Source organism: Salminus brasiliensis, chromosome 5, assembly GCF_030463535.1.
Source record: "Salminus brasiliensis chromosome 5, fSalBra1.hap2, whole genome shotgun sequence".
Lineage (NCBI taxonomy): Eukaryota > Metazoa > Chordata > Actinopteri > Characiformes > Bryconidae > Salminus > Salminus brasiliensis.
This window is the reverse complement of record NC_132882.1, coordinates 24,707,232-24,734,185: the sequence shown is the minus strand read 5'-3', so window position 1 is coordinate 24,734,185 and position 26,954 is coordinate 24,707,232. Positions and strand designations below refer to the sequence as shown.

The following is a 26,954-nucleotide window of genomic DNA, read 5'->3' as shown; positions in this document are numbered from 1 at the left end:
ATCAAGTCCGACTGAAAACTGAAGCTGTGAAAAACATACAGAGTCACCACGAACACAGATTAGTCATTATTTTCATTTTTGGGTGAAATAGTTAAAGGCTACTCCGCTAACACTGCGTCAGGTACGGAATGCTAATGAGGAGGCCTCTTTTCCATTACAATTGGCTGCGGGTTCTGTCAGTCAAAGAACTGCGGCCGCCCACCGGTAGGATACAGACTTCCTGTCTGAACTCGGCGGATAGACAGAAGACCATCGGACACAAATATGAGGTAAGTTAAGCTTTATTCACCCCAGTTTGTCCTCTTTTTAACAGTCATATAAATGTTTATAAGCTCAGCCGACAAGCCTGGAGTGTATTTTAAACATTTCCATTTTGGGTGAACTGAACTTGAGGGTTAAATGTTGAACTAAAACCCAGTAAAGTGTCAGTTTCTGGTGTAGTTGACGGCGGTTCCAACAAGAAACTCAGTTTTCGCTGAATCAGTTAACATCTCTACTGTATTTAATTTCTCCAGCAGTGCCCTCAGTGCAAACACTCCGTAGCAGATTGTTATCTGGGTCTTATCGGGGGTAAATGTTTCCTCAGATTGTGACACTTTGTCGTTTTTGGCCTAATCAGCAGAGCTAACAGGCTAGCCCGGTCACTGCTGTGGACGAGTTTGATCAAATGGTTGTCTAATATCAGATGACCTGTTTTACGGTCATTGTTTTGTCGAGGTGGGAGCGGGTGAGGGTTTCAGGACCTGGTTAATGTTGTTAATGTCGTTGTGTGGAGAGAGAGAGAGGGAGAGAGAGGGAGGGAGGGATAACCTCCTAACGACCCACTCACTGTTTCAGCTCACATGTCAAACCAAGCCAACTTAAACGACCTTAGAGTCTCACCTTCTGGTTTTGGGTGATCAGTGCTTTGATCGCCACCCAATGTTCTGCTGAACTGTCTCTAAACTGGACCTCTAACCAGCTAGTCAGACTGTACTCTTTAATGTAGTTGAGTGCAGGTGTGCTGAAGTTACCCTCTACCTTTCCCTTCCTTGTTACCGCTTTTTGAAGCCTGTTCCTCCTTGCTGTCTTTTATTATCGGCCCAAGAAAGCAACTTTGCCCCAGGACAATGTCTAATCTAGTTGCTGGGAAAACAACGTGTGCTGTCCTGTGAGGTTGTGTGAGTATGTGTGAGGATGTATGTGTGTATGTGTGTGTGTATGTATGTGTATAACAGGAGATTTTGCTGGTCTCGGTTCTGTTCCACTCCCACCTCTACAGATGTAATACGCATTTGACTGAAGGCAGTAAAAAGCATGCATGCTTTCCTGGTGGCGTGTGGGGCATTGTGAGAGAGCTGGGGTCACTTTCCCTTTCCAAGCACCGTCCACACCCTCAGTTTAGGGATACTAAAGGTGCCGCAGTGACCAGTGCTGGCCGAGTGCTGCAAGGCCCGTATATGTGTAGCAGATCTCAGCTCTGGCTGGGTTGCCATGAAAATGTTGACTTTAAGAGGATTGAATATGTCGTGTGTTCGAGCTGCTGCGAGTTTATGCTCCGAATCTGTGCTTTTTCCTCCTTTTTTTTTTTTTTTTTTTTTAATCTTTGCGAGCAGTGGACTACAGAGCACAAATTGTGAAAGAGATTATGTTGAATATCTGGCTGTTGTCCATCCAGCTCTGCCCACAGTACGGGATGTGTGTTTTAACCACAGTTGGGTGGGTAGGTGCCAGACGAGTGAGTTATGACATCAGTCAGGGTTTTTTTTTTTTTACTGCTTCTTCTTCTTCTTTTTCATGAACTTGCCACCGAGAATTGTGACTGAATGTCACGCATGGATTGTCTCACTTTTCACCACAGTCTCCCCTGCTTGCACTTCTGCTTGCATTCATTTAGCACAATGGACGTCTTATTTAGGCTGTAATCTCATCCAATCAACCCCCACCAAACTGTTGCCTCATGCTCTGTCTTGACAAACTGTCGGTTCAGCTCATGCCTGTTATTTTGCTGACCCAAAGCTTTTATGTACGTCACAATGTTTTCTGCAAACTGATAAGTGCCTGCTTTTCAGACGTTCTGAGTAGATCAAGGGTCATTTTGATAGATTCACCTGTGCTAGTCCAGGAGTAAAGACTGTTGACGAGCTTGCTTTCTTCTCAAGAAATAATACTCATATTTTTTCCTCTCTCTCTGTTTCCAGGACTTTGCATGTTTGGGGGCATACCTAAGCCTAAAACAATGAACAAGAAGGATTACAAAACAGGAACGTTGTGACATAATGCTCTCACCGCTGTAATCCCTCTGTACTCTTCTGGATCTACGTTGGTCTGTCGTTTATTGTTTTGTTTTTCTTTTATTTCGGATGACTAGTTCTGCAGAAATTGAGAAACACTGGAACTTCAATGGATTACAAATCTTGGATTTTGTGGCACGTGTCTATCGGATGATTTAAGGACAGAATGTAACCCATAAGTTACATCTAGAGACTGAGACACAACACACCGTCCATCGCTTCCCTGCCTGACGTTTTAAGAGGGCAGATATTTATTTTGAACACAAAAAAACACTTTGGGCATTACAAATAATTCAGAGTGTTTTCACCTTGCACTGGCCGTAGACTACGGTTAGAAAAAGATCCTCTCCGTCCGGCAGTTCCTGACTTGTGCCCGTGGGTTTAGGATTCATGGTTTAATTGAAACCATTAGTGGTGTTTACTTTGACTCTGAGTTTTATGTTTTCTGACCTCAAGACAGTGGGTGCTGTTGAGCAGATGCTGGCTGTCAGTGCTGTTTTAATATCTGCAAGCGACACTAACAAGACTTTGTGAAGGCGATCTAAGGAGAAGCTCTAACATTATTTATAGCTTTGACAACTGATAGTCACTTTTTTGTCACATTTGACAGCAGGTCTCAGATTTTGCTGATCCTAACAGAGCAGCCAGACTGTTTTTAGCATGTGACCTCCATTTGTATTTCTTCCTTTTTTTGGTTTGTACACTATGGTTAGCATTTTTTTTAAGCATTTGCTGTTTCAAGCAAAATGCACTCGGGAAAACATATGAGTGCCATCAGGGATCAGAACACCTGACTTTTAGTGACGTTTTTGGACAAGAAGATACAAATATCTAGATAATCTTGAATGGTTAGAGTTCATTGAAGTTCATTGGATGAACTCAACCAGTAACTCAAACTCCTCACTTCTATTCACTGTTAAGACGGCTTCAGGGAAAAGTGTTCTTTACCTGCTGTTCTGTCCAAACATTGACTTATTTGTCCTCTAGCAAAAAGACTGCTTCCGCGAAAGCCCTTCTGAAACTCTGCAAAAAAAAGCTTTCTGCATGACTCACCCAAATCCCCAGTTCTGGATGCTTTCTCCTGACTCCACGGATCATCTCCAGCTGTGAAAATGCGCTCCCCAGGGCCACGAAGTCCGTCCCCATCCCTGTCCCCCTCACCGTCCCCTGGACTGGCCCAGGAGGCCCTGCTGCATGGACAGTTTGGGGGCTGGAGCACCGGAGGTAGTGGAGGAGGTGGCGGCAGTGGTAGTAACAGTAACAGTTGCCCCAGCAGCCCCGGAGTGTCCCTGCCACCCAGTCCGGCTTCGTCCAGCTACGCCCTGACCCTCACCCCCACAAACATCCATGTCCAGCGACTCTCCCCACGCCCAGGGAAGGACTCACGGCTGCTGCTGCCCCTGGCGGAGTTGGCAGGGTGCAGCTGTCCTCGGGCGCCAGCTCCGCCACTGCTGGTGCTGTACTGGTACCCGGCAGGTCGGCGTAGGAAAGGCGTGTCCCGTCGCCGGCAGGTCCGAGTGTATCTCGCCGAGAGCCGAGCTGACGCAGAGAAATGGAACGCAGCCATACAGTGCCTGCTGAGGGGACTGGATGTCAGTGCCACTACAGGTAAGCAAAAGAGAGAAAGAGTGTCTGTTAGGAGTCTAGCCCAGTGGCTCTTATTGGTATAGTGTGATTTGCAGGTCCTGCTGGGAAACTGAACCCTAAGGAGATGGTGTTGTTACCCACTACGCTGTTATCTGGCTAAACTGAGAAACAGTGCTTTGGGTAATACCCCCTTAGGTCCACAGGTGTGTGTTTGTGTGAACATATGTGTTTACTGAGAGAGATACATATTTGGGGCAGTTGAATACACCCCTTGAGCCGGAAGTGGCCACACAGTATGTGTATTTTTGTTATTATTATTATTATTATTATTTTATTAATAATAACATTAATGTGATTTTCCATAATATTGGTAGAAAACATAAAAATCCAAACTATTATTATTATGAAAACAAAAGAGATAAGGACATTTTCTGAATGTAACACAGTACATTTTGCTTTAGTTATTAAGAGCTTGAGAGCTTTAGTTAAACATATCCACTGTACTGTTGGTCTGGATTGTTTAGCTGTTAAAACACTTTTGCATGTTTGCCTCATTTTCTCCCCCCACGCTTCTATCTTTCTTGGATCAGCAGTACTTCTCGCTCTGCAGTGTTGCAGACCTCTGGTGCCCTACAACAGCGACATTTGGTCTGACCCACCATAAAGCTTCCCTTGACTCTTAATTTGTAGAGACAGAGCTGTCAAACATGGATTTTTCTCTTGTTTTGTGGCTCTCAGCGGGAAGTTATCAGTCTGGCTGTGCATTTCCTTCATTCTGTTTTATCTGCTCTGCACACACACACTCATATACACACACATACACACTCACGTCTGTCATGCTTTCACACAGGGAGGGGTGGGTCTCTGTCTTTCTCTCTTTGTTTGTTTCATTTCTCTTTATTTTTGGGGTTTTTTTTTCCAGTTCCCTCACTGGGCCATATCACTCTGGTTCTTTCTGGTCTGGTTCTGGACCCTATTGCTCTGGGCCCACTTTTGCCTTTTTTGCTGATCCGAAAAAGGTGTGGGAAACGGTACACATCCTTGGTTTAAAATTTTGACAGTCTTCATTGTTAGTTAGCAAATGCATAAAAACCCCTCAAGCTAAATTTAAAAGCTGATAACTACGAGAGATATTTGGCAATTGAGCGATTTTTAATCCGAATAATAGATTTGTAGCTAAATAGTCATCTGTTGCAGCTGCTAGTGCTTCCGTTATCCACATCCAGTACCCGATGCATTGAAATATGGCTGGATTGTCCCTGGTCCTTAGAAGATCCTCAGTACTTATGTTGTGAAAAGCTGCATTGTGGTATCCAAGATAAAACCCAGTGTATTCCAGAGTGTGTTTGAGACGTATTTAAATGATCAGAAGTTTGGTGCCAGTTCTGCGGTCCCTGTTGGGTTTGCCTAATTGTTTCTTTCTCTCGTTTGACAGAATTTAGCAAAAGCATGTTACCCCGCCCTCGTCGTCTGCTGCTATTGGTCAATCCATACAGTGGGCGGGGTCAGGCTATGCAGTGGTGCCAAACGCACATACTGCCCATGATCAGAGAAGCCAACATCAGCTACAACCTCATACAGACAGGTATGACTGACCAGCTCTTGCCATAACATGAGACAATTTTTACTGAAATTCACCGGCATAAAAAACATTTGAAAACACAAGTTGCTCGTCATATGATGTTTTACATATTACTCTTTTTTTTGGGGTATCTCCTGGACACCCTGCTGCAACCTACATGGTTCATAAATGTGTATGTTGTATTTCTGCTGTGTTGTGCATCAGAGCGCCAGAATCATGCTCGTGAGCTGATTAGGGAGATCTCTCTGCCTGAGTGGGATGGCATCATTATCGTCTCTGGAGATGGACTACTACACGAGGTGACTGACTTCTCACCACTTAATGGCTATGACACTAACTGAGGCATTAACGTGACAACTAGTGCACTAAAGCTTCCCTGGTGGGGCTGATAAAAGATCACATTCGAGGTTTGACTTAAGCAAAGTGTCTTGGATTTGTTAGTGTAGTGTTTGCTGAGTAATGCTGGATGTTTTTAGCTGCATTACAAATTTTGTGCATAAAACTCAAGGTATATCATGGTGCATGATTTTGCTTGATCTTAAAATTACATTAATTTACTGTATTATCTGACATAATAAAATGTTGTCAGTTAGGAAAAAAAAGAACGGTGTAAATAATTAGTTCTAACCTTGGGCTGAATTTTGTGGCTGATGAGTTTGTTAGTATTAACATATATGGGACATCATGCTCCCTTATAAACCCTGTCATTAAACATGTCAGGGTGCTTTTTATTCTTTTGTCAGTAAATATGATATAATGATGTAAATTTCAGTGTAGTTAATTATGCAGTTTTACTGACTTCCATGCATGTCTTTCTTTTTAACAGGTGATCAACGGCCTCATGGACAGGCCAGACTGGGAACGAGCAATAAAGACTCCAGTGGGAATCCTACCCTGTGGCTCTGGAAATGCCCTGGCTGGCTCCATCAACCACTACGCAGGGTAGGAGACTCACTTAACCTTGCTTCTTAAATTTGTGTAGCGCTTTTTACAATTGATGTCGCAAGTCATTTTACAAAAATCTGGTGAAAAGACAATATATCAACAAAACTTAATACATAAAACCCCCAGTGAGGAAGAATTCCCTCAAAGAAGGAGGAAGAAACCTTGGAAGGAACCAATGTCAAAACCACTTATAAATTATTAATAAAAAGCCATCACCATACCCCCACATAAGACTGTTGATATGCTCCGGTATACTGATATACTAATACAATACTAGTAGTGATTGTAAGAATAATGAAAGTAATGATGATTGTCAATGGTAATAATAATGATGATAATGAAAATAAAAATAGCAGTTAGAATTTTTTTATAGTTAGAGTCCTTTGAGACAGGCAGCAATAGCTGGAGGGTGAGCAGATGGTCAGTGGCGGGTTGCAGGAGAGCCTGATGGTCTTGTTTACATCAGTGTCATGCCAGACAGGTGGGCAGTCATATTCTTGGAGAACGGTAAAGAGGTGCGATTGGTTTATTCAAATATATACCAGAAATTCTACATTGTAAAATGAAGGGAGGATAATAATAATAAATAAATAAATAAATAAATAATTCTTTGTGGTTTGCTTACTGTTAAGTTTCTTGTTACATGTTTTATTACACAGGAGACTAGATTATTCACATGCTGTCCAGTTTGAATATGTTAACCATACAGATGTCTTTTGTTTAGATTTCCTAGATCAGACTATATTCTTGTCTCATTCAGTTACGAATGAAAGGGGTATTTCCTCTCCAGTGGCAGAACTGTTAGTTTTTCCTTATTGTTTGGAGAGGTCAAATCCTGTCGATGCCACAACCAGAAAAACAGTTTATTGTCATTGTTTTATCAGCGGTACTGTCACTGATCTTGATCCTATTGCCTGGCAGATATCTTTCTTGGGCCCTTGTTCAGGAAAAACAGGTCCTGCCCTGAAAACTGCTCTTACCTTTAGAGTTTGAGCTTTGTGTCAGATTGGTGATTTCTTATCTTTAAACTTTTATCAGTTATCAGTGTTTTGTAGCATTTGTTCCGCCAATAAACATATGTATAACTGTGTGTAAGGGTAAGTGCAAACAGACATATATACATATAAGTACACACAGACACTCTTCAAAATAAAGGTGCTTTAAATGGTATCTTTAAGAAGGTTCGTCCTGTACACACATTTCTATTATATATGTATATATATAATTATAAATGTATTCCACAAATGTACTGAAACATATTTAAACATACACTCTCTCGCTCGCTCTCTCTCTCTCATAGATATGACATGTGCCTTCGGGAGCCCCTCCTCCTCAATTGCTGCTTCCTGCTTTGTCGGGGTGGAATCAGACCCATGGACCTGGTGTCCGTGACAACAAGCCCCTTGCCGCCCTCTTCTTCGTCTAATCAGAACGGCCGCCCGCCAGCTCCCAGAAGGCTGTTCTCTTTTCTGTCAGTGGCATGGGGTTTTGTGTCAGATGTGGATATCGAGAGCGAGCGCTACAGGGGGCTTGGCTCAGCTCGCTTCACTCTGGGCACGCTGGTTCGCCTGGCCTCACTGCGCTCCTATAAAGGTCGCCTGTCCTACCTGCCCCCTGCTGTGGTCAGCCCTTCCCCTGATGTGACCCCACAGCCCCCTCGCCGTCCTCTCTCCAGGAGTATCACGGAGGGCCTAGAGGGCTTTTGCCGGACTCCCATCCACCGCACATGCTCCGACATGGGCATCAGTGAACAGAGAAGCCTCCGCAAAGGGGATGGAGAGAGGGAGCTGGAGAGAGAACGGGAGCGAGAGAGAGAGCGGGAGGAGAGAGAGAGAGAGAGGGAGAGGAGGAGAGAAAGAGCGCGAGGAGTTGGGGTGGTAAGGGCCAGCAGCCTTGCGGAGGACCGGGAAAGGGAGATGGAGGCGGAGGAGAGGATGGAAGGAATGTCCGGGTCAAGCTCGGAGTCAAACGACCGTCAGGATGAGTGCGCGTCTGGAAACGGAGAGGACGAGGTGGAGGAGGATGAAGGGAGAAACAGTGGACCAGAAGGAGCGCTAGATGCGAGGGACGTGAGTGAGGGATATGGTGTGGACGAAGGTAAAGAGGCAGAAGAGTGCGAAGACGAGCCCCCAGTCCCGCGGCAGGTGCTTCGCAAAAATTCTGCCCCCTCCTCTCAGATCGTCAATGCTTTCTTTAGCCAGCCAATTGGTGGCACTGGTTCGGAGCAGGACCTGGACACGGACGAGGATCTGAACGGCACCTACTTCCAGCGAGAGCCGCGTTTCCCACCAGACACGCGTGAGCGTTCGCTGACCATTTCCTCCCCCTTCCGTCACTCTCCGTTCTCCTACAAACCCAAAGCAGTTCTTGACCAGAACCAGAACCCATCAAAACCTCGCCCACTCTCTCTCCTACACCATTCTCACTCCAACTCCCTTCCACCCAAATTCCCTTCCCTCTCTCTTTCCCTCTCTCCCACCCCTCCATCCTCTCCATCCTGCGCATCCCCTCATAGCTCCGCTTACCTTGCCCCTCGGCCCGGCACGCCCGGCTCCTCCTCCCCATCCCCCTCTCTCCGCTCCCCCTCCCAGTCCTTCACTTTTGACCTGGCCGAGCCAGCTGGCCCATTCAAGAACCGCTCCGCGGTCTCCACCCCTAGTACTCCGCCCCATGATGACCTGCTGCCGCCTTTGGACCAACCCTTGCCCACGCGGGACTGGGTGACTATCGAGGGGGACTTTGTTCTCGTGTTAGCTATCTACCAGTCCCACTTGGGCGCTGACTTGTTGGCTGCGCCGCATGCTCGTTTTGATGACGGCCTGATTCATCTGACGTTTGTGCGGGCGGGCATCTCCAGGGCTACGCTGCTACGGCTCTTCCTTGCAATGGAGAGGGGTGCCCACCTGTCCATGAGCTCGCCCTATGTCAGCCACGTTTCTGCCCGAGCATTCCGTCTGCAGCCGCTTTCATCACGTGGGACCCTAACAGTGGATGGGGAGGTGGTGCCCTACGGACCCCTTCAGGCACAGGTAACTGCCAGACAACTTGATGGCTCAAGTTCAAATATTGTGCATCATGTGACTGTAGCTACGTTTCCATCAACTATCTGTGCAAATTGCAAGCAGTTAAAAGGAAATTTTATGCAGATAATAAAAAATGCATTGCATAGTGTCATGTCCTGTCGAAGAGCACTGTCACATGAGTGTTGTCTCCTCCTCAGCCCAACTGCCCTGTGCTGGTTGGTTGTTTTCAGCATCCCAAACTGCACATTTCTACACTTTACTTGCTACACTAACAAAGGCACTTTTAATGTGTTAAATATATATGGTATATAAATATATACTGATGTATTATGTAGTGTGCTTTTGCAGTTTGGGGTGCAGCCTTAGTGTTTTTTGTGAGAAAAATCACTTCATACTATATTTATGCACAAATGCATTACTTTTCCGAAAAGGTCTTTTCAGCACTCGGCTGGCCATTTATCCACTAAAGTTAAGCAAAAAGGTTTCATTGACAGTTATTAAATATTACCTGTAACTTTCATTTCCATAGCCTGCAAGCATTAAGAAGTTTTACTGTATAATCTCTTGGAAACGTAGCTATATTGTGAGGTCACTTTCCCAATAATGCTGAATATTACTCTGTTGGTGCAGATGCTAGGACAATTGTAATTATTACTTGGTAAAGCTTTTCAACTGCAGCATCCTATGCACCAAACTCCCACTACTTACTCAGTACTGATTCACTTACCTAACACTTCTGCGTTGTTGTCATTTGTTGCCACTATAAAGAGCATCTTGGTGTCCCCTTATTACTTTATCTTATTAATTGTGTGTGTGTGTCATATTTCAGATCCATCCGTCCATGGCTCGTCTCATTGTTGGAGACTCTGGGGTGAAGATCACTAGATTCTGAGCAACTGGGATTAAAACTAGAAAGGATCATTTCTACACATTCTGTCTGGATTACGTAACACTACGGCATCCACTTCTGAGAAGAGAGAGATTGGAGAATTGAAATAGCCAGCAATTGCAATAACAGCTTTTACTGGGATTTACTAAAAAGGGATTGCCTAATCGAGCTGCGCACAACCGACCGGATTACCAGCGAGTTTACCGAAGGGATGAAAATTTGCGGCCTATTGCACGACCACAGGATTACACTTATTTAGCTTTACTTAAGGCCGAAGCGTGAAAACAGCAATGTCTGAAAATAAAAAAAGGGGGGGGGGGTGGAAGAGAAGCACTTTGAATGTGTGCATTGAGTCAATGCGTCAGGCGTCTACATTTTAGTATTCGCTTGTTTGCAGGTGCATGAGTGGTCCTGCCTTATTACAGCAAGATTTGTGGGGAGGGGAGTTAAACTGAACACTAAGGACAAATGTGTTATTTTGTTTTTTGTTTGTTTGTTTGTTTGTTTTAAACAGCTGTTGAGGTAGCCATACTCTCACGTGAATATGGCCCATCTGTGTTGCATAATCTCCGTCCTTGGAATGCCTTATCCAGCTCTGAACTTCATGTGCAGTTCCCCGTCTTAGTTAACCCCTGATCTCAATTACCAGATTAGTCCTGGGAGAAATCAAATTTACACAGTCTCGTACTTATCCCAAACATAGCAGATTAGCCAAGACTTGTTTGGTGCCTGAATTGTTTTTTTTTTTTTTGTTTTTTGTTTTTTTTTTTGGACTGGAGATATTAGCCTAATGTAGCTACCGAGTAATTTAACCACATAAACACCACCAAAACAAATGCTTAAATCATCAAACAGTTCCGTCAAACTTAAATTATTAAGTCAAACTATTAAATGATTATCTCAAACTCTGTTACTTATGGGAATTCTGCCACCATATGGCAAAACTCTTGCTTAGTTTGTGATGATTTGGGCATGCAGCTTTTTGCAAGATGCTAAGTGATGGTGTATGGTCTTGCTAGTTAGATTAGCCTGCTTGTTGCTTCAGTGCAAAACTAAAGAAGCAAACGTCAGGATGCCAAACGTTGTGGCTCATTGAGTGTACACTCTTCAACATAAAGGAGCGTCACATGGTTCTTTGAGCACATAGAAGAACCACTTTTGATGCCATAGAGGACCGTGTTTGTAACAGAGAAGTATAAGGATTATTTACACAGTTAAAGGTCTGTCACACTCACACATCCCTGTTACAAACACGGTTCTTAATGGCCCCAAAAAAGCTTCTTCTATGGCACGCTCAAAGAACCATGTAGTAGAACCATTTATTTTTTAGTGTATTTGGGCTAAATGGGAAATTGAGTAACTTTTTTTTTTCACAGAATGTTTCCTTCAACCAGAAGATCTCATTAAGTTAAGATCAGTTCACAATGGCCATAGTCTCCTCCTTTAGAAAGACGTCCTCCATGTACATTTATGAGGACCGTATTGAAGCATAATAAATTCGCTTTGTGTCTCATGTAGCCTACTATCGAGCATATTGGGATTGTAGGAGATATTTGCTAAAATCCAGAGCCGAGCCTTCATCACTATACGATGAAAATATAGAACAACGTCGGGTGGTGACGTCATTTTGTCTTTCGCAGGTAGCCATAGGACACAGTCATCTCATGGATGAGCTGAACAGTTCAACATGGATAATATTCTGGTATATAGTGCATTTGCCTGATTGTCTAAGCAAAAGCATGTGGTGGTGATGTTCACGCAAGTTAACCAAGCTGTGTCTGTTGCAGTTGCACAAGATTCATTTTTAAACAAAAGTTCTTCCAGATATTAGCCTTCAAAACTCAAAACAGATGATCATTTGAAAACTACTCTAAAATGTTCTATTTGATGTTAGGAACGTATGGGACTGTGTTCAGCTACTAATCTATTTGATTTTGTCTGACTTATTCCAAACATTTTCTGTGTGTTTGCAGGAGTGGGTTAAAGAAAAGTCATTCACAAAGGTTTGAATAGACAAACTCTGCAATCTGAACTAAATCTTGTTAAGAGTAAACTCTAAACACTTATGTTTTCCCCAAGGGACCACAAATCAGCCAAGTAAATATCTATGAAAGAACTATTCCTAACTTATACTTAATATATTAAAAGAAAGCAAATGACCTAAAGGCTATTTGAACAATAATGTTGAGATACCCAGCAAATGTTCAGTGTGAGTTTCCCCCTCTATCTGTCAATTGAATGTAGACAGAGCTCATGAATTCCTTCAGCGTTGGTTAATTTGTATTGAAGCTTGGTTCCAGATGTTTTGGGACGCAGGTGGGCAGGTGTTTGCTTTTGGCTGTTTTCTTTTTTGTTTGGTGGACCATGCTTTAGAGCAGTGTTATACACCTAAATAGTACTGAACTGCTGTTCTTGCTGACAATGCCAGTTAAAGATGTCTTGTTGATAGATGATTCTACCATGCTTGTAATAAAATGATAATTATTACTAAGATTCAGTAGTAAATAAAACGCATATAATGTACAGTTCATAGTTCTGTATAGTTTCAAATGTTTTGTTTATCCTTAAGATTAAATTTAACTATGAAAGTTACACTCGAGTCCCAGCTTTCTCTTCCGCATGTTTGGCTTGTCTGAATTTAGAGTGCCTAACGGGGCCAAAGCGCCGGCGAAATGAACTAGGCCTCCAATGCTTAGGCCTGACAGTCTTGGCTCACAAACTCACTCCCTAAGTAAAAACACAAGGTACTGGAAGTTTGGAAAATAGGTGGACCTTTTTTTGGACTCGGGAATGTGGAATAGTTATCGGCAAGAGGAAGTGACATTAACACGGCTGTGATTCAGCAGCCTTCCTGTGAGCTGGAGCAGAAGTATGGGGGTAGGATAACCCCACAAATGTCAGTGCTGTATGCCTCACTGGTTATCACAGTCCCATGGAGGGGTAAACAAGGAAGCCGACGTCTCAGACTCTCTTCCTCCCCTTTGTCTGCCTCCTTATGGCACCTCTAACCCCACACACTAATCGGTAACTGCCACAGTACAGTAGCTCTTATCTTTCTTTCTCTCTGCCTTTCCGCCTTCCTTTCAGGTCTGGTGAACAGTTTGTTCACCCCCCCCCCCTGTATCTGTTTCGAAGGAGGTCAACAACAGAACCCTCAAGCTCATCAGTCTGTCTGGCCCTTCACCATCATACAATTAAATAAAGAAAATCCTAAACCTCTTTAAGACATCTGCAATAGAACTACAAAGGAAATTTGACAATGCCAATTGCAGGCCAAGTCTATGTGTTCAAAAGCGCCTCTGCATCCAGCAGTGTTAAAAATATTTTCACCTCAAACACCTTTCACCCCTGAGAAACAGTGGGTGGGCAGAATGTGGCAGAAAAATGGCAGACAAAGGTAGGCCCACCCTGTTCAGTAACAAAACCTTAATAGCAAGACTATTATTTTCTTCTTCACGTTCTTAACTTTCTTAACCTTTTTAACATTAGACACCCATGACAATCACTGTTATATTTGATATATATGTATATATATATATATATATATATATATATTTTTTTTTATATATATATATATATATATATATGAGCTTTTTTGTTATTAAGATCACTTTTTCCTAGCCCATACCAAATAGCAACCAGAGTATAAAATATAAATATATATAAAATATGGTACCAACTCCAATACTATTTCCAAAATGGCGTCAAGACCTCACCAATATGGCGGACTCCTAGGTCGCTCTTGTCACCGTGACGCGACATCCGCTCTCATCTCCGCTTTGTCTGCGTCGCTGCGCTGCTTATTTATTTATTTACGTTTTATTTTAGGGGTATATTTTATATATATCCATCACCCTTTTCAGCAATTGAATGACATTCGAGTCTGATACATATATGCCTAAAAGCAAAGCCCCCAAAATGGATGATTTGGACTACAGTAAGTATTTAAATGGACCGTTTTGTGTTGTTTTGAGCTAACGGAGCTAGCATGCTAACTCATATTTAACAAGACAGGAAGATTTCTTTACGTATTTGCCGTCCTATTATGGTGCTTTTCCATCTCAGGGTCTTGTTCTCAGTAGAATAAACGCCAGTGTACATTATATTGGCTCACGTTTTGTTCGCTAGCTAGCTCCATTTTCTAGTAGTCAGCTAAATGCCTCTGTTACTGTAAAGGGCTTCATTGTGTGTAGCGTCAATGTTAAGAGTTTATTTTTATGTGTCCCTTAATCCGTTTCTTCTCAGTCTTATTTAAGAGTTCGTTATAAGCTCATATACTGCATCCCAGGTCCAACACGGCTGAAATTGCTACCATTTACCCTCAATACCTACAGCGCAGCTTTAGCCTTTATTCTCGGCAGTTTTGCAGCCGGTTAGGGATAAAGTCTCTGCGCTGGCAAGCTCGTTTGTGAAGACCCGGTTTACACCCCCGTTGCACGTTACTATACTCACGAACATGACACACATGATGAAGGGATAAACGGATATTTCCCCTACAAGCTTAAAACGTGTCTGTTTCTTGCTTGAAGAAACATAGTGGGGCTTAGCTGTATGTTGGGGTAGCAGTAGTTAATGGAGGGCTTCCCAATTCCAATCCTGGGGACCCCACCCTCTGCACATTGTTTGGTGCTTTCTCTCATCCAGCTCACCTGATTAATATCTCATCAACTGCTGAAAAAAGCAGAGTAAGGAAACACATCACATATGGCTCAAATATACAGAAGATATGTATAGATTAGCCAGATGCCCTTATCCTAAATCAGCTTTAAAAATGTGATTATATCTCTCTTAAAACTCTGCATCTTCATAGAACGTAAAAACCTCTGCAGTGTTTTTTGCTTTTTGACATGATGTAAATCTGGCAGTTCTCCTTTACATTGTGTCAAAATGTCACGATTAATAGATAAATAGAAATTGTAGTGTTGGTTTATTCAGGAGTAATAATTCTCATTAAGTGTGTTTGTTTATGTATTTACTCATGTAAGAACTGTCCATCCACTAAGCTCGTAACTACACTATTGGAATTGGCCTTGAGTGTGCTATTTCTCCAAGGGATGTATCAAAATATCATGGTTATAGAGTGAATCACCAGTTATTGTAATGCAGAGTTGTAAATGATTGCTGTTTTGTGGTTTCTCGTAAGCTGCTGTCAGTCATCACTCTGTAGTACCTGCAGGCGTTGTTTCTGTAGATCAGAGTTGACAGGTTCGAACTTGTTACTCTGTAGACATCTCTTACACAGAAATGTACTTCTGTTTAAATGCTGAATTTAGGGCAAAGCAGAACGTAAATACAAAATGTAAACATTTACTTTTATGTCCAGTGTCCTGTCCATGTTTCCCCCTCAGCTCCCGAACACAATGGACATTAGACACGGACCACTGAGTGCTGTGCAAATGGAGAGAAATCCAGTCGTTATAAGAATGAGGTTGTGTTTATATAAGGAAAGCCTGACTTTAGTGTTTAAGTCTGCTTAGGTCCAGTGTGTTTGGTGTTGTGTGTAACTGTGTGTTAGCAACTGTGTGTGCTGATAACGTACACAGAATGGTCTCTTTACTTTTTTTGCGCCCCCACTGCTTTGCTCTTTCTTGGTCTTATTTCTTTCTTCCCTCTTCCTCCAGTCCCGGCGGACCTGAGTCCAGAGGAGCGCTCCGAGCTGGAGGAGATCCGGCGCAGGAAGGGTGCGCTGCTGCTGGAAATCCAGAGGTTGAGAGAGGAGCTGCGGGAGGCTATCATTGAGGTGGAGGGGCTGGAGAGCAGCACAGAGGGCAGGTCAGGTTCACACATTTACATGCTTGTGAACAGCCCTGCACAACATATCATTTGTTCATTTTTATTCTAAAATTGGCCTTAAGAGTAGTGATACGGCTGACAGCAGCAATATGCAAATAAGCCTGTAAAATGTTATTGCATGTTTAATGCATGATGACATACACCAAATAGTGCACCAAGAGGGTAGCACCACTATCCAGTAAGAGGCTGATCACAAAATGGAATTACAGTGTTCTTGCTATGCTATGCAATGCTGTGCTACTTGGCTCCTGTGAGGCAGTTAATAATAATAATCAACCATAAAAGAACTAGAATAATCAACCATAAAAGAAAAATCAGCTTCATTTTTATTCTCATCAGTTTCATTCTGAGGCAAAATAACAAGGCATGTAAAACCTAATCAAAGTCTTTTATTATTTATACTTCTAAGAAGAAGTAAAAAAAAATTAAATTAATTAATTATAATGAGAATGTGTATATATATTTAATATATTAATATTAAATTAAATGTTGTGATTCATGTAAGTATTTGAAAACTGCTTTGCTGTGCATATGTTCTGAACCACACCTCAGAGATGGTTTGGAGAGCAATAGCTGACTTAATCGTTGTTATTATTTATTTTGGATTTGCTTGATTTGTCTTTGCAGTAAAACACTACAGAAGAGTCGGCATGTGGCCATGGGGAGGAAAAAATTCAACATGGATCCAAAAAAGGTGAGAGGTTAAACCAAATAAATGAGAGCCCTCCCTGCATTCTTCCATCTCGCAGTATAATAATAGATAAGCAAGGGTCAGCAGCTGTTAAAAACCTTCTGTTTTTCAGGGCATCGTGTTTTTGGTGGAGAACGAGCTCCTAAGACACACTCCAGAAGACATTGCCCAGTTCCTGTACAAGGGAGAGGGGCTCAACAAAACAGCCATTGGAGACTATCTGGGAGAGAGGTACCTCAGACCCACCTAACTTTTAAATGTCAAACACACTAATGGTCAACAGTGTAGCCTAAACTTTAAACTCTATCAGTGATTGAGCCCTTTCTCTTCAGAGGGTCTTTCTTTTGTGAAACCATTTTCAGTAATTAAAACTAAGCATCCGGGGGAATCTTCAGAGGGAAAGGGGGACATAATTTCTAACCTTAAATCCAGTTTTTTTTACACCTCCAAACCAGGCAGTGTAGCATATCATTACAAATCTGTACAGAGATGTTTACCTTGTTACACTCAATTTGACTTTTTCACTTTGGAATCTTAATATTTCTGTTTGCTTAATGTTTGTGTGATGACCTCTCTCTCTCTCTCTCTCTTTTAGAGATGAGTTCAACATTAGGGTTCTGCAGGCATTTGTTGATCTTCACGAGTTCACGGATCTTAACTTGGTTCAGGCTCTAAGGTAACTGAAGCCTGCGTTGTGCAGTGACCGAAACTGTGTCACAGTGAGCAGGAATTCTGTAGGATGTGGTTGGTGAGATGATGCATTTACTAAGGTGTGTTTGGGTGATACAGGCAGTTTCTGTGGAGTTTCCGCTTGCCTGGTGAAGCCCAGAAGATTGACAGGATGATGGAAGCCTTTGCTCAGAGATACTGCCACTGCAACCCTGGAGTGTTTCAGAGTACAGGTAACTTTACACACATGAGCACAGGTCTCTCTCATTACACACACATTCACCCCTCCACACAAATTTGAGAGTTCTGCAGTGTGAGATCTTCCCCGTGACATGTCTGTGTGCTCTCCAGAAACATGTTTTGTCATGAAAAAACATGATGCCAACTGATGTGATGACATGCTTTTTTTTCCTTCTCTTTTTTCCTTTTTAAACCTTTGAGCGCTGAAGAAAAGAATATTGATGAGCAAATGGATAGACTCCACCTCTGCCTCCTCCTCACCCTGTCTTGCGCTCTCATTGGCTATAGCTAGTCGCTATACACATTTCACACTCCAGGATTTAGAGTCCAGATATTAAAACTGCTAGAAATTTGTCTGAGGCTTACCAGGCATCTGCGGTCACTCGGCAAGCCCTCCGATTATGTCTATCAGCAGTTCACGTGTAGTGACCGAGGCAGAGGCCTCCATTGTTTTCAGGACACTCTCATTATAATACGCTTCTGTTTAGTTACTCTGTTCAGTTAAAAAAAAAAAAAGAGGGATTTCCTATTGTCTTTATTTCGAATTAGGACTACCAGGACTTACCGCAGAACCCTCCATCTAGTCTCTCTCATATATACACTGGCTCATACTTACGTACGCCGATGTTTTTTTTGTGTGTGGTTTTTCCTCTTAATTTTTATTTGATTTCTCCACCTCATTTTTTTATTGTGTGTGTTTTACAGATACCTGTTATGTTCTATCGTTTGCGATCATCATGCTGAACACCAGCCTGCACAACCCCAATGTGCGGGATAAGCCCACAGTGGAGCGCTTCATCAGCATGAACCGAGGCATCAATGAGGGAGGAGACCTACCAGAGGACTTACTTAGAGTGAGTAGAGCAAAGGTGTATCTGTGGGTGTGTCTGTGCATTGTGCTGTTCGCAGGAACGAAATTTACAGCTACAAGTCCTTCAGAAGGCAATAGAAATACTTCACAAAGGCAGGAACACAAGTATGTGTGTGTGTCAGTGTGGGGTTATTTGTGTTTCTCTAGCTATGCAGTCAAACTTGGCGGCAAAACCAATAAAAATCTTATTTCATCCGAGGGCGGGACATTGCACAAACAATGAAACCTGCTTGTGAGAGACTCCATCAGCTTGTTAAACCAGTAAATGATGTCGCTGTCACTGTGCTGAGCTAATGCACTTGGTCACTGTTTACCACAGGGGCTTGACAAAGCTTGTTAAACCTGGTGAATCTCACAGGGTTCAAACACACTGATCATGTTTATGAAAATGAGTTATTGGAACATGTGTCTTTGTTTTTGTTCCGAAAATCTCACAGTACTGTTATTTTTACCTCCTCTAGTTATAGTTGGGTTCACAGATACACAGTGATTAGGGATAGACTTTAGCTTTGCCAAGTTAAAATTTGATTGAATAATTAATAAGTAAAATCAGGGCCCTATAAATGGAAGAGAAATGCTAGTAGTGTTTTATGTGCATGGGTACCTGAATGTTTGGGCTTAAGTGCGTGCGTCTGTGTGTTAGTTGTGCTCTGCATTCTTGTGTGTCGAATCAGTGTTCAGACTGATTAGTCAGGACTATGAGCAGTAAATGGAGAGAAATGCATTCTATTGTTCATCATTGATAGTGTGTGTGTGGGGTGCTCATGCCCTGCATTCTTGTGTGTTTGTTCTCGTCAGTCTGGAATAAGTAAGTGTTGAGTCATTGTTTTGGCTTCTTAATGCTGCAGTCTTGACTGATCAGTCATTAGCCAAGAACATAGAAGTGAAACAGGAAACTACAATGGAAAATTGTCATCAACTCCCTTCTTCTTTCTCGCATTTGGCTCTGTTGCTGTATTCTCCATGAGACTGCATGACCTCTGTACTGTGACAGTTCGGTACAAACACACATACTGTTAAACCCCTAATTTGAAGATCTCTTTTTAGAAATAGATTTGCCTTAAAGGTCTTGAATTTACTAATTAGAAGCTACTGTACACTCTTCATTAAGGTGCTTAGAAGATCTCCTTTTGGTTCCATAAAGAACCATGTTTGTAATAGAGCTGTGTGGTTATTTAGACCCTAAAAGGGTTCTTCACACTGTCTTCTTCATACATCTGTTATTAACATGATTCTTTATTGAACCAAAAGTGGTCTTCTCTGGCATCACTCAGAGAGCCGTTTGAAGCCTCATTTGAACACCTACTTTAAAGACTGTAGATATAGTGGACTTGTAACATCGGTGGAACTCTAAAGGTGCTTACTGAGTGAAAGTGCTAGGTGGCTGGTGAGTGGGTACCAATGCATCTCTCTTTGTCTCTCCAGAATCTGTATGACAGCATTAAAAACGAGCCTTTTAAGATCCCAGAGGACGATGGGAACGACCTGACTCACACCTTTTTCAACCCAGACAGAGAGGGCTGGCTGCTTAAACTGGGTGAGTCCCGAATGGCTCTCTCTGCTGCGTGGATGAAGCCACTGCACAGAGAAGATTTCTGTCTGCCTCATGTCCAGGTCTTCTACATGATGGTTTAGTTCTGAGCTTTAACCTGTGGTGTCAGGTCTCTCGGTCTCTCTTTCTCCTCATCTTTCTTTTAAAAATGGTGGCCAAACTGGCCCTGCATGATAATGAAGCTCTGCTAAGCTTTTGTCCTTTTGGCATGGTGTGTATGTGTGTGTGTGTGTGTGTTTGTCGTGCAGGTTGAAGTCTGCTTTCTCTTTGCATGGTGGGGACTGTGATCTCTCACTAATACCTTCTTACTCAATTCCTTGTGTTCTTTCTATCTTTTGTTTTCCTTGTTTGCCCTCCTCTCTCTCCGTCGCTCTTCCTCCGTCCCTCTGGCTCCTGCTCTGCTTGGCCTGTGATTTCCGCTCTGCTGCTCTGCAGGAGGTAAGTGCTGCCAAACCGGCTCTGTATCAACTTCAGCTTCTGTGAGCTCCCTCCATACCTTTAGTAGTGTACTTACTGAAGCAGATTCCTCAGGTCTGGGTCAGCTGTTTATCTATGGAAGTGTAGTTAACCCTCAGAAGTCACAGTTATTGATGCATGTTCAAAATTTCAAAGCTTTTATTTAGAATCATTTTGGGAGTATTTCTGTTGATTCATTCATTTGTAAAGCTTCAACACAATGTAAAGTACAAATTATGTAAAAATATTTTGTCAGTATGAAAAATCTCTCTGTCTCTGTCTTTCTCAGGAGGTCGAGTGAAGACGTGGAAGAGACGATGGTTTATTCTAACTGATAACTGCCTGTATTACTTTGAGTACACCACAGTAAGTCCACATATCTGTCCCTTCCATTCAGTGTCAGACCTTGCTGTCAGTGGGCCAGTGCCCTGCTTCAGACCAAGACAACTAGCGATTATAGCTGTAATTAATTTAAACAACATTTTGTAGCGTTTTGACATTAAAGTAATGGCTTCAAAATCACTGTAGTGTTCCACTGGCCTGTAATAGGGGGAATGACACTGCTGCTGTTGATGTTGTGACTTTATCAGCCAATCAGTCCTACTCCTGACCACAAATTACTTTAGTTCTCACTGTGTGTGTGTGTGTGTTTGTGTGTGTTTAGGATAAAGAGCCAAGGGGTATTATTCCTCTGGAGAATCTGAGTATTCGGGAGGTAGAGGACCCCAGAAAACCTGTAAGTTTTCAAACAGAGCCATCTGAATGAATGTATTTTAGGAAATTATTATTAGACACCACATTTAATCTCACTATCCCTGTCTTTTCTGTCTCCGTATCTGTCTCTCTCAAGAACTGTTTTGAGCTGTACATCCCAAACAATCGAGGGCAGCTTATTAAAGCCTGCAAGACAGAGGCAGATGGTCGAGTGGTGGAGGGCAATCACATGGTCTACCGAATCTCCGCCCCCACACCAGAGGAAAAGGATGAGTGGATCCACAGCATCAAGTGAGAATGACAAAGACTTTGCACTTAATGCACTGTTGTGCATCATCAGTCATGCTAAAACCTCTTATCTTCAAAATGGCAGCTTGGTCTTTTGGTATTTATAAGGGTAACTTTGACACAATGTGCATAACATGACAATGACAACAATGTTGTTACAGGAGTACAGGGTTCTCACGTAATTGTGACAATATACGTAACCACTCAGTTTATGAATAATATACGCACCACTTTCAGTCTGTACTGTGGAAGTAAGGGAAGTCACTTCACGTCTCATGTGGAAACCAGGTGTCTTGATCTTGAGTCACATGAGAGATTACCCAGGTTATAATGGACTGTGGGACAGTTTGTGTCAGGAGTGTCAAACTCCAGCTCTGGGAGGCCGCTGTCTAGCACAGATTGGAGATCTTCTCTGCCTAAACTCTCAATTAATTACCATTATTAATGTAGTAATTTATAGAACTTGATCATGTGACATTTATCTTAGTTCAGTGCACATTTTGAAAATGCTAGAAATTCTGCATTAAAGAGTTAGGAGTTTGGATCTGCAGATTGTGACTTTGTGCATAATTATCTGTCTACACATGAATAGACGCCAGTCTGTCACTGGTGCAGTCCACTCCAGTTTAATGATCACACATCATAAATTTTCAGGGTTTAGGTACCCTGGGGAAAAGGGGAGGATGGTACAAGAGACAGAAGGTGAAGGGGGAGCTGGCATAACAGGGAGGTGAAAAAGGTTAAGAGGGAAGGAGGAGGGAAAGTGGGGGAAACTATGTTATCATCTCTTCAGATTTTACCATGGAACAGTAGGACAATACAACTGACACAACAGGATGTTGGAGCATAGAACAATGCATGTGGAAGTACACTCCCTTTCTCTTTGCGAGTGAGTGTTCAATAACCTCTACTGTTCTGTCTTTCTATCAGATCGGCTGTGAGTGTGGACCCTTTTTACGAAATGCTGGCAGCAAGGAAGAAGCGCATTTCATTAAAGAAGAAAGAAGAGCAACCTTAGGACCCTTCCTCTCCTCCACCATCACTTTCTTTTCTTCATCTTCCATTCCAACAGAGGACAGAAATCATCTCTCCATCTGCTAAACTCTGAACGATACCTATCCCCTCTTGTCCAGGCACTGGTGGATTGCTGTCCTGCTGAGAGCGCATAAGCTTCTTTTGGGGCTACAAGCTCCTACACTGCTCCATTCCAGTGTTCACTTCTTCACTTGTGCCCTACACCCTCTTCCCACACACCGCTGTATGCTACACAACCAGCTCCCAAACCAGGTCTCCTTTGCCTACAAATCACTAGCAGAGGAAAGCTTGTTTCTCCAGAACCAGCAGCATTCCCTGGGAGGGAACAAAAAGGCAGGTTTGACTCCTCTACACAAACAGTAGTGCCAGTGCTTGGTTCATTTATACGGTTTGGTCTATTTGCGAGCTCTCATACTGGAGGTACCACATTATTGGAATTGCAGCAGCACATTACATTCCAGTTTGTAGTACTCCGCCACATGAAACACTATCACATCCTGCTTATTCAACTGCATATGCTACATAGCATTTGTTTTACTCACTACACACTACTGGCCTTACACTCACTCTTATCACTCGTCACTGTTCCGTTCTTCTGTTTGTTTCTTCTGTTTGCTGGTCTTCCTCTCTCCTGTATCAGACACTGTGAAACCTACTGGAACACTAACTTACTACAGGGTACACAACTTTATACATCTAGCAGTCATAATCAGCGTCATCATCTTCACTGTCCTTGTCTAGACTCTGATTTACAGAAGCCGAAAGCATAGTTGTTGATATCTAAACACATCAAATCACTCATTGGTCACTTTATTGGCTTTGACTAGTTTTTTGACTAGCGCTTAGGGCTTGCGTCAACTAGGCCTTCAGTTTCTGCTCGTCTGGAAGTGTCTCTGTATTCTGACAGTAATTCTGCACACTAACTTTATATTACTCGTCTTGTTGATGAAGGAACCTCAAAAGGTTGTTGCTGTTTACGCCACATATCCGTTTTAGCCTTCGATGGGTAGTCACTTATAATCTCTTCTTCTCTTGAGTGGAAAGTACGGTAGATTTAGCGTCACTTGACCGAGTGTGTTTCGTTCAGTTCACGTCTATAAAAGGCTTGGGGGTTTTGTTTTCGTCCGACTGCCCGAGGAACCGAGAGGCGGCGGTAGGGGTGTGCTGCCAAATATTGTCCCCCCTGGATCACAAGGAATGCCGTGACCTCATTTCCTGCATAAAACAACAGGAAATCAGTGTTGGCGGGCCGTGACATTGTTATGATGACAAGTCTTTGAATAGACTCGCTTTCCAATAAAGCAGTAGGCGCACAGAAGAATAGGCCTCTAAAAGTAGCTATGGACTCCCCCACCGCCACCACCCTGCCCAAAAACAGAGCTTTGTTGCTGAATATTACTTTTCCCAGAAATTGGACAACAAAGATCTGTCACTCGTACTGGTTATTTCGAGCCCGGGTACTGAACAGGAGGGCTGCACTTAGGCTGGAAAAAATGGAGTTTCTGAACATACCTCAACCAGATACAGAAGCCTTCTCTGACACGTTCACCTGCTATAAGCTGTGTGTTGGCCGAATGAATGTGTCATGAGGTTCTCCGCGTTAGGAACGGCATAAGACTATACAGTAACCAGTCAGTGGTTTGGACACACCTACTAGAGCCCTTTTCCCTCTAGTTTCTACATTTTAGAATAATAATGAAGATATCAAAGCTATGATGAGACATGATGATGAGTTATGCAGTGACCAAACAGAAAGTGGCTCAAAGTAGCCCCTATTATGTTGGTGCACAAGACCTCAATTTCCCAGTGTGTGCTTGTCTTAGCAAATGAAATTCTATGGTCATGATGATCTGTCTGGTGGGTCCAAACCTTTGATTGGTTGTGTGTCTTTGTGGATTGTGCCTCTATGGTGCAGCTAAACTCACAGTTTATTCATATCAGAGGGCTTGAAGAAGCTCTATGGCAGCTTAAAGTTTGAAGTGTATTATATGTTGTCATTTTCTTTTGTAAATACATGTTAGTGTATACATTTACAACGTGCATATAGATGTTTAATTTATTGATTTTGATTAGAACATGTCAACTTTTTTGTTTTGTTTTCTCTGTTTTTTGTCTTGTTTGTTTATTATTTTTTTATTATTATTATTAAATAATCGAGGACTAGGGTTGCATGTCGTGCTGAATTGAAGCATATTCTTAAGGGTGAATCAGATATAATAGTATTGGCTTTGTCTAAAGGGTCTATTAGTGTTCCTTATTCATGGTCTGCCATTCACGCTTTCGCCAGGCGATATCATCAGTCTCTAAATTTGCCTTAAATAAGCTGTTAGGACCTCCGTTAGGTACTATGATTCTGACTGAACATTATGATAAATAAGTTAAAACCAATTGACCGTCCTGTTTTACACTAAGTGACGATGAGGAACACTAATAGTTCTCAGGCTTCAGCAACAGCCTCGTATTTAAGCTACTTCTAATTGTAATGGTAATGTTAATGACGAGAATGAAATGTAGCAGCATATTATTATTATTTTTATTTTTTTTTGCTCGATTTTTGAAATGGTTCCCTGCCAATATGAACACTGGTCTTCAGGGCCATGTCCTTTTTCTTGAAACCTCAATATTTAGGGTAGCCGTCTTTGGAGTTAGAGTTCGTTGTCCAGGCACTTTAATACCAGAGGGAGGAGTGCACTGCTGTCCGGAAGCTGACCACAGGGTCAGTGCATCTCTGGCACCCTCTGCTGTGATACAGTAATATCTAACAGTGTTTTAGGCTCTGTCGTAGGTGGACCAGGGACACCTCGCAGCCAACAGAGCACAAGTAACACTCACTGGTAATTGCACACGTCCAATCGTCATAATCATCATCAGCAGCTGATTACAGAAACTTGTACCTGTTACTAAAGTGTTTGTTGACGCTGTGTTTCGGATGCTTTCGTGGTGTTCTTGAGAAGGTGAATGGAATTTTGTGAACTTCTAGAGACTCTTGAGCATTCTTGATGTGATGTGCCATGTTGCCAAATTAACACATCTTGCACAATTGCAATGTGGAAAACAGTATGAGCTCCCCCCCTCCCCCAACACACACACACTCTCTCCTTCCTCCCTTCTCCGGCTCCCTCTGAGGTTGTTTATGATTGAATGATGTAATACACAGTGGCACAGAATGGCAAGAAAACAATGCTTACTGTAGCAAAACAATAAAAAAAGATCACTGTATGTACTGGTGCCAGAAACCTCGTATAAAACAATAAAGAAAAATGCCATTATTTTTGGATGTTTTCTTTTTCTTCCTTCTTCATGTGGCTTTGAGCAGGTGCCTCCTGCTGGAGCTGTATTGTTTTGCCACTATTGGTTCCAGGTTTAGGACTGACTGAGAGCAGAAAGGTCAGCAGAGATGACCACTGTATTTTACTGTTTCAAAATAACAAAAAAGGAAAAGAACCTGAAGCTCTACTTTGTTCCCTGTGTGGTCAGTAATCAGAATCACTTATAAATGGTTTTTATCTGCAGTTGTTGTTTTGGAATTTTCACCCATTCTGCATTCAGTCATTTGTGGATTTTGAGGTGTGTTTATGGTCCTTACCGTGCTTTAAAAGCCATGCTAAAGAATTCACTGGTATTTGCTGGTATTCAGTTGAATTTATTCTTCCCTTTAACCAGTGAAATGCTCTCCATGCCACTGGCTGCAACACACACTACATACTGCCAATTGATCTACACCCCTCCCCCCCTCCCTTCAGCATTAGCAATGCTCTTGACACTTGGAAGGTAAGGCCTCCTCTGATGGGCAGGGCAGTCGATATGCGACTCCAGAATGTTTAATACTTTGGTCCTATAATAATCAGTAATCTGAATATTTCAGTCACTTAATTTCAAATCCCCTTCCATATTCATTTTAGCAATGTTAGTTTTATTTTATCTGCTCAATCGATTTTTTTTTTTTTTTTTTTTTTTTTTTTTTTTTTGGCATTTACTCAAGGTATCCATTATTAATAATTTACTAGAATATCTGTTAAAGGTTATAATGGACAATCGGTTTACATTTCATTAAAACTGTTGTCCAGATGTAACAACCGCAGTTAAATATTGAGTCTTTATTTACATTTTAAGTTTTGTGTTAATTCATCATCATCATCTCCCTGTAGGTTTACAGTGAAGCTAAAAAGCTACTACAGAACCTTCATGTACAAAAACACGGACAATAAAGAAATAAACCATTAAAACTGATGACCTGTATATCTCATAACATTAAAACAAAGCACACAATGTATACACTGAGAGGTTGGAAGATGAATTTACCCATTTAGAGTTCGTAAATACAGACGGGTCCTGTAGATTTGAGG

General features: G+C 42.3%; 2 protein-coding genes across 2 annotated transcripts; both read left to right on the top strand.

The window, feature by feature from the left end:
- Positions 1-221: 221 nt before the first annotated feature.
- Positions 222-12,883, top strand: sphk2 (sphingosine kinase 2). The gene is made up of 7 exons (XM_072679897.1): positions 222-269; positions 2,181-3,881; positions 5,296-5,445; positions 5,647-5,741; positions 6,269-6,384; positions 7,688-9,416; positions 10,240-12,883. Exons 2-7 carry the CDS (start codon positions 3,386-3,388, stop codon positions 10,300-10,302), a joined length of 2,649 nt encoding a protein of 882 aa, XP_072535998.1. The 5' UTR covers positions 222-269; positions 2,181-3,385; the 3' UTR covers positions 10,303-12,883.
- Positions 12,884-14,077: 1,194 nt separating this feature from the next.
- On the top strand, positions 14,078-25,877 carry cyth2 (cytohesin 2). Its single transcript, XM_072679896.1, has 12 exons — positions 14,078-14,236; positions 15,921-16,071; positions 16,720-16,786; positions 16,896-17,014; positions 17,379-17,459; positions 17,573-17,685; positions 18,398-18,546; positions 19,989-20,100; positions 20,861-20,937; positions 21,236-21,307; positions 21,422-21,576; positions 22,504-25,877. The coding sequence occupies exons 1-12, from the start codon at positions 14,170-14,172 to the stop codon at positions 22,589-22,591; spliced, it is 1,251 nt and encodes a 416-aa protein (XP_072535997.1). The 5' UTR covers positions 14,078-14,169; the 3' UTR covers positions 22,592-25,877.
- Positions 25,878-26,954: the final 1,077 nt, after the last annotated feature.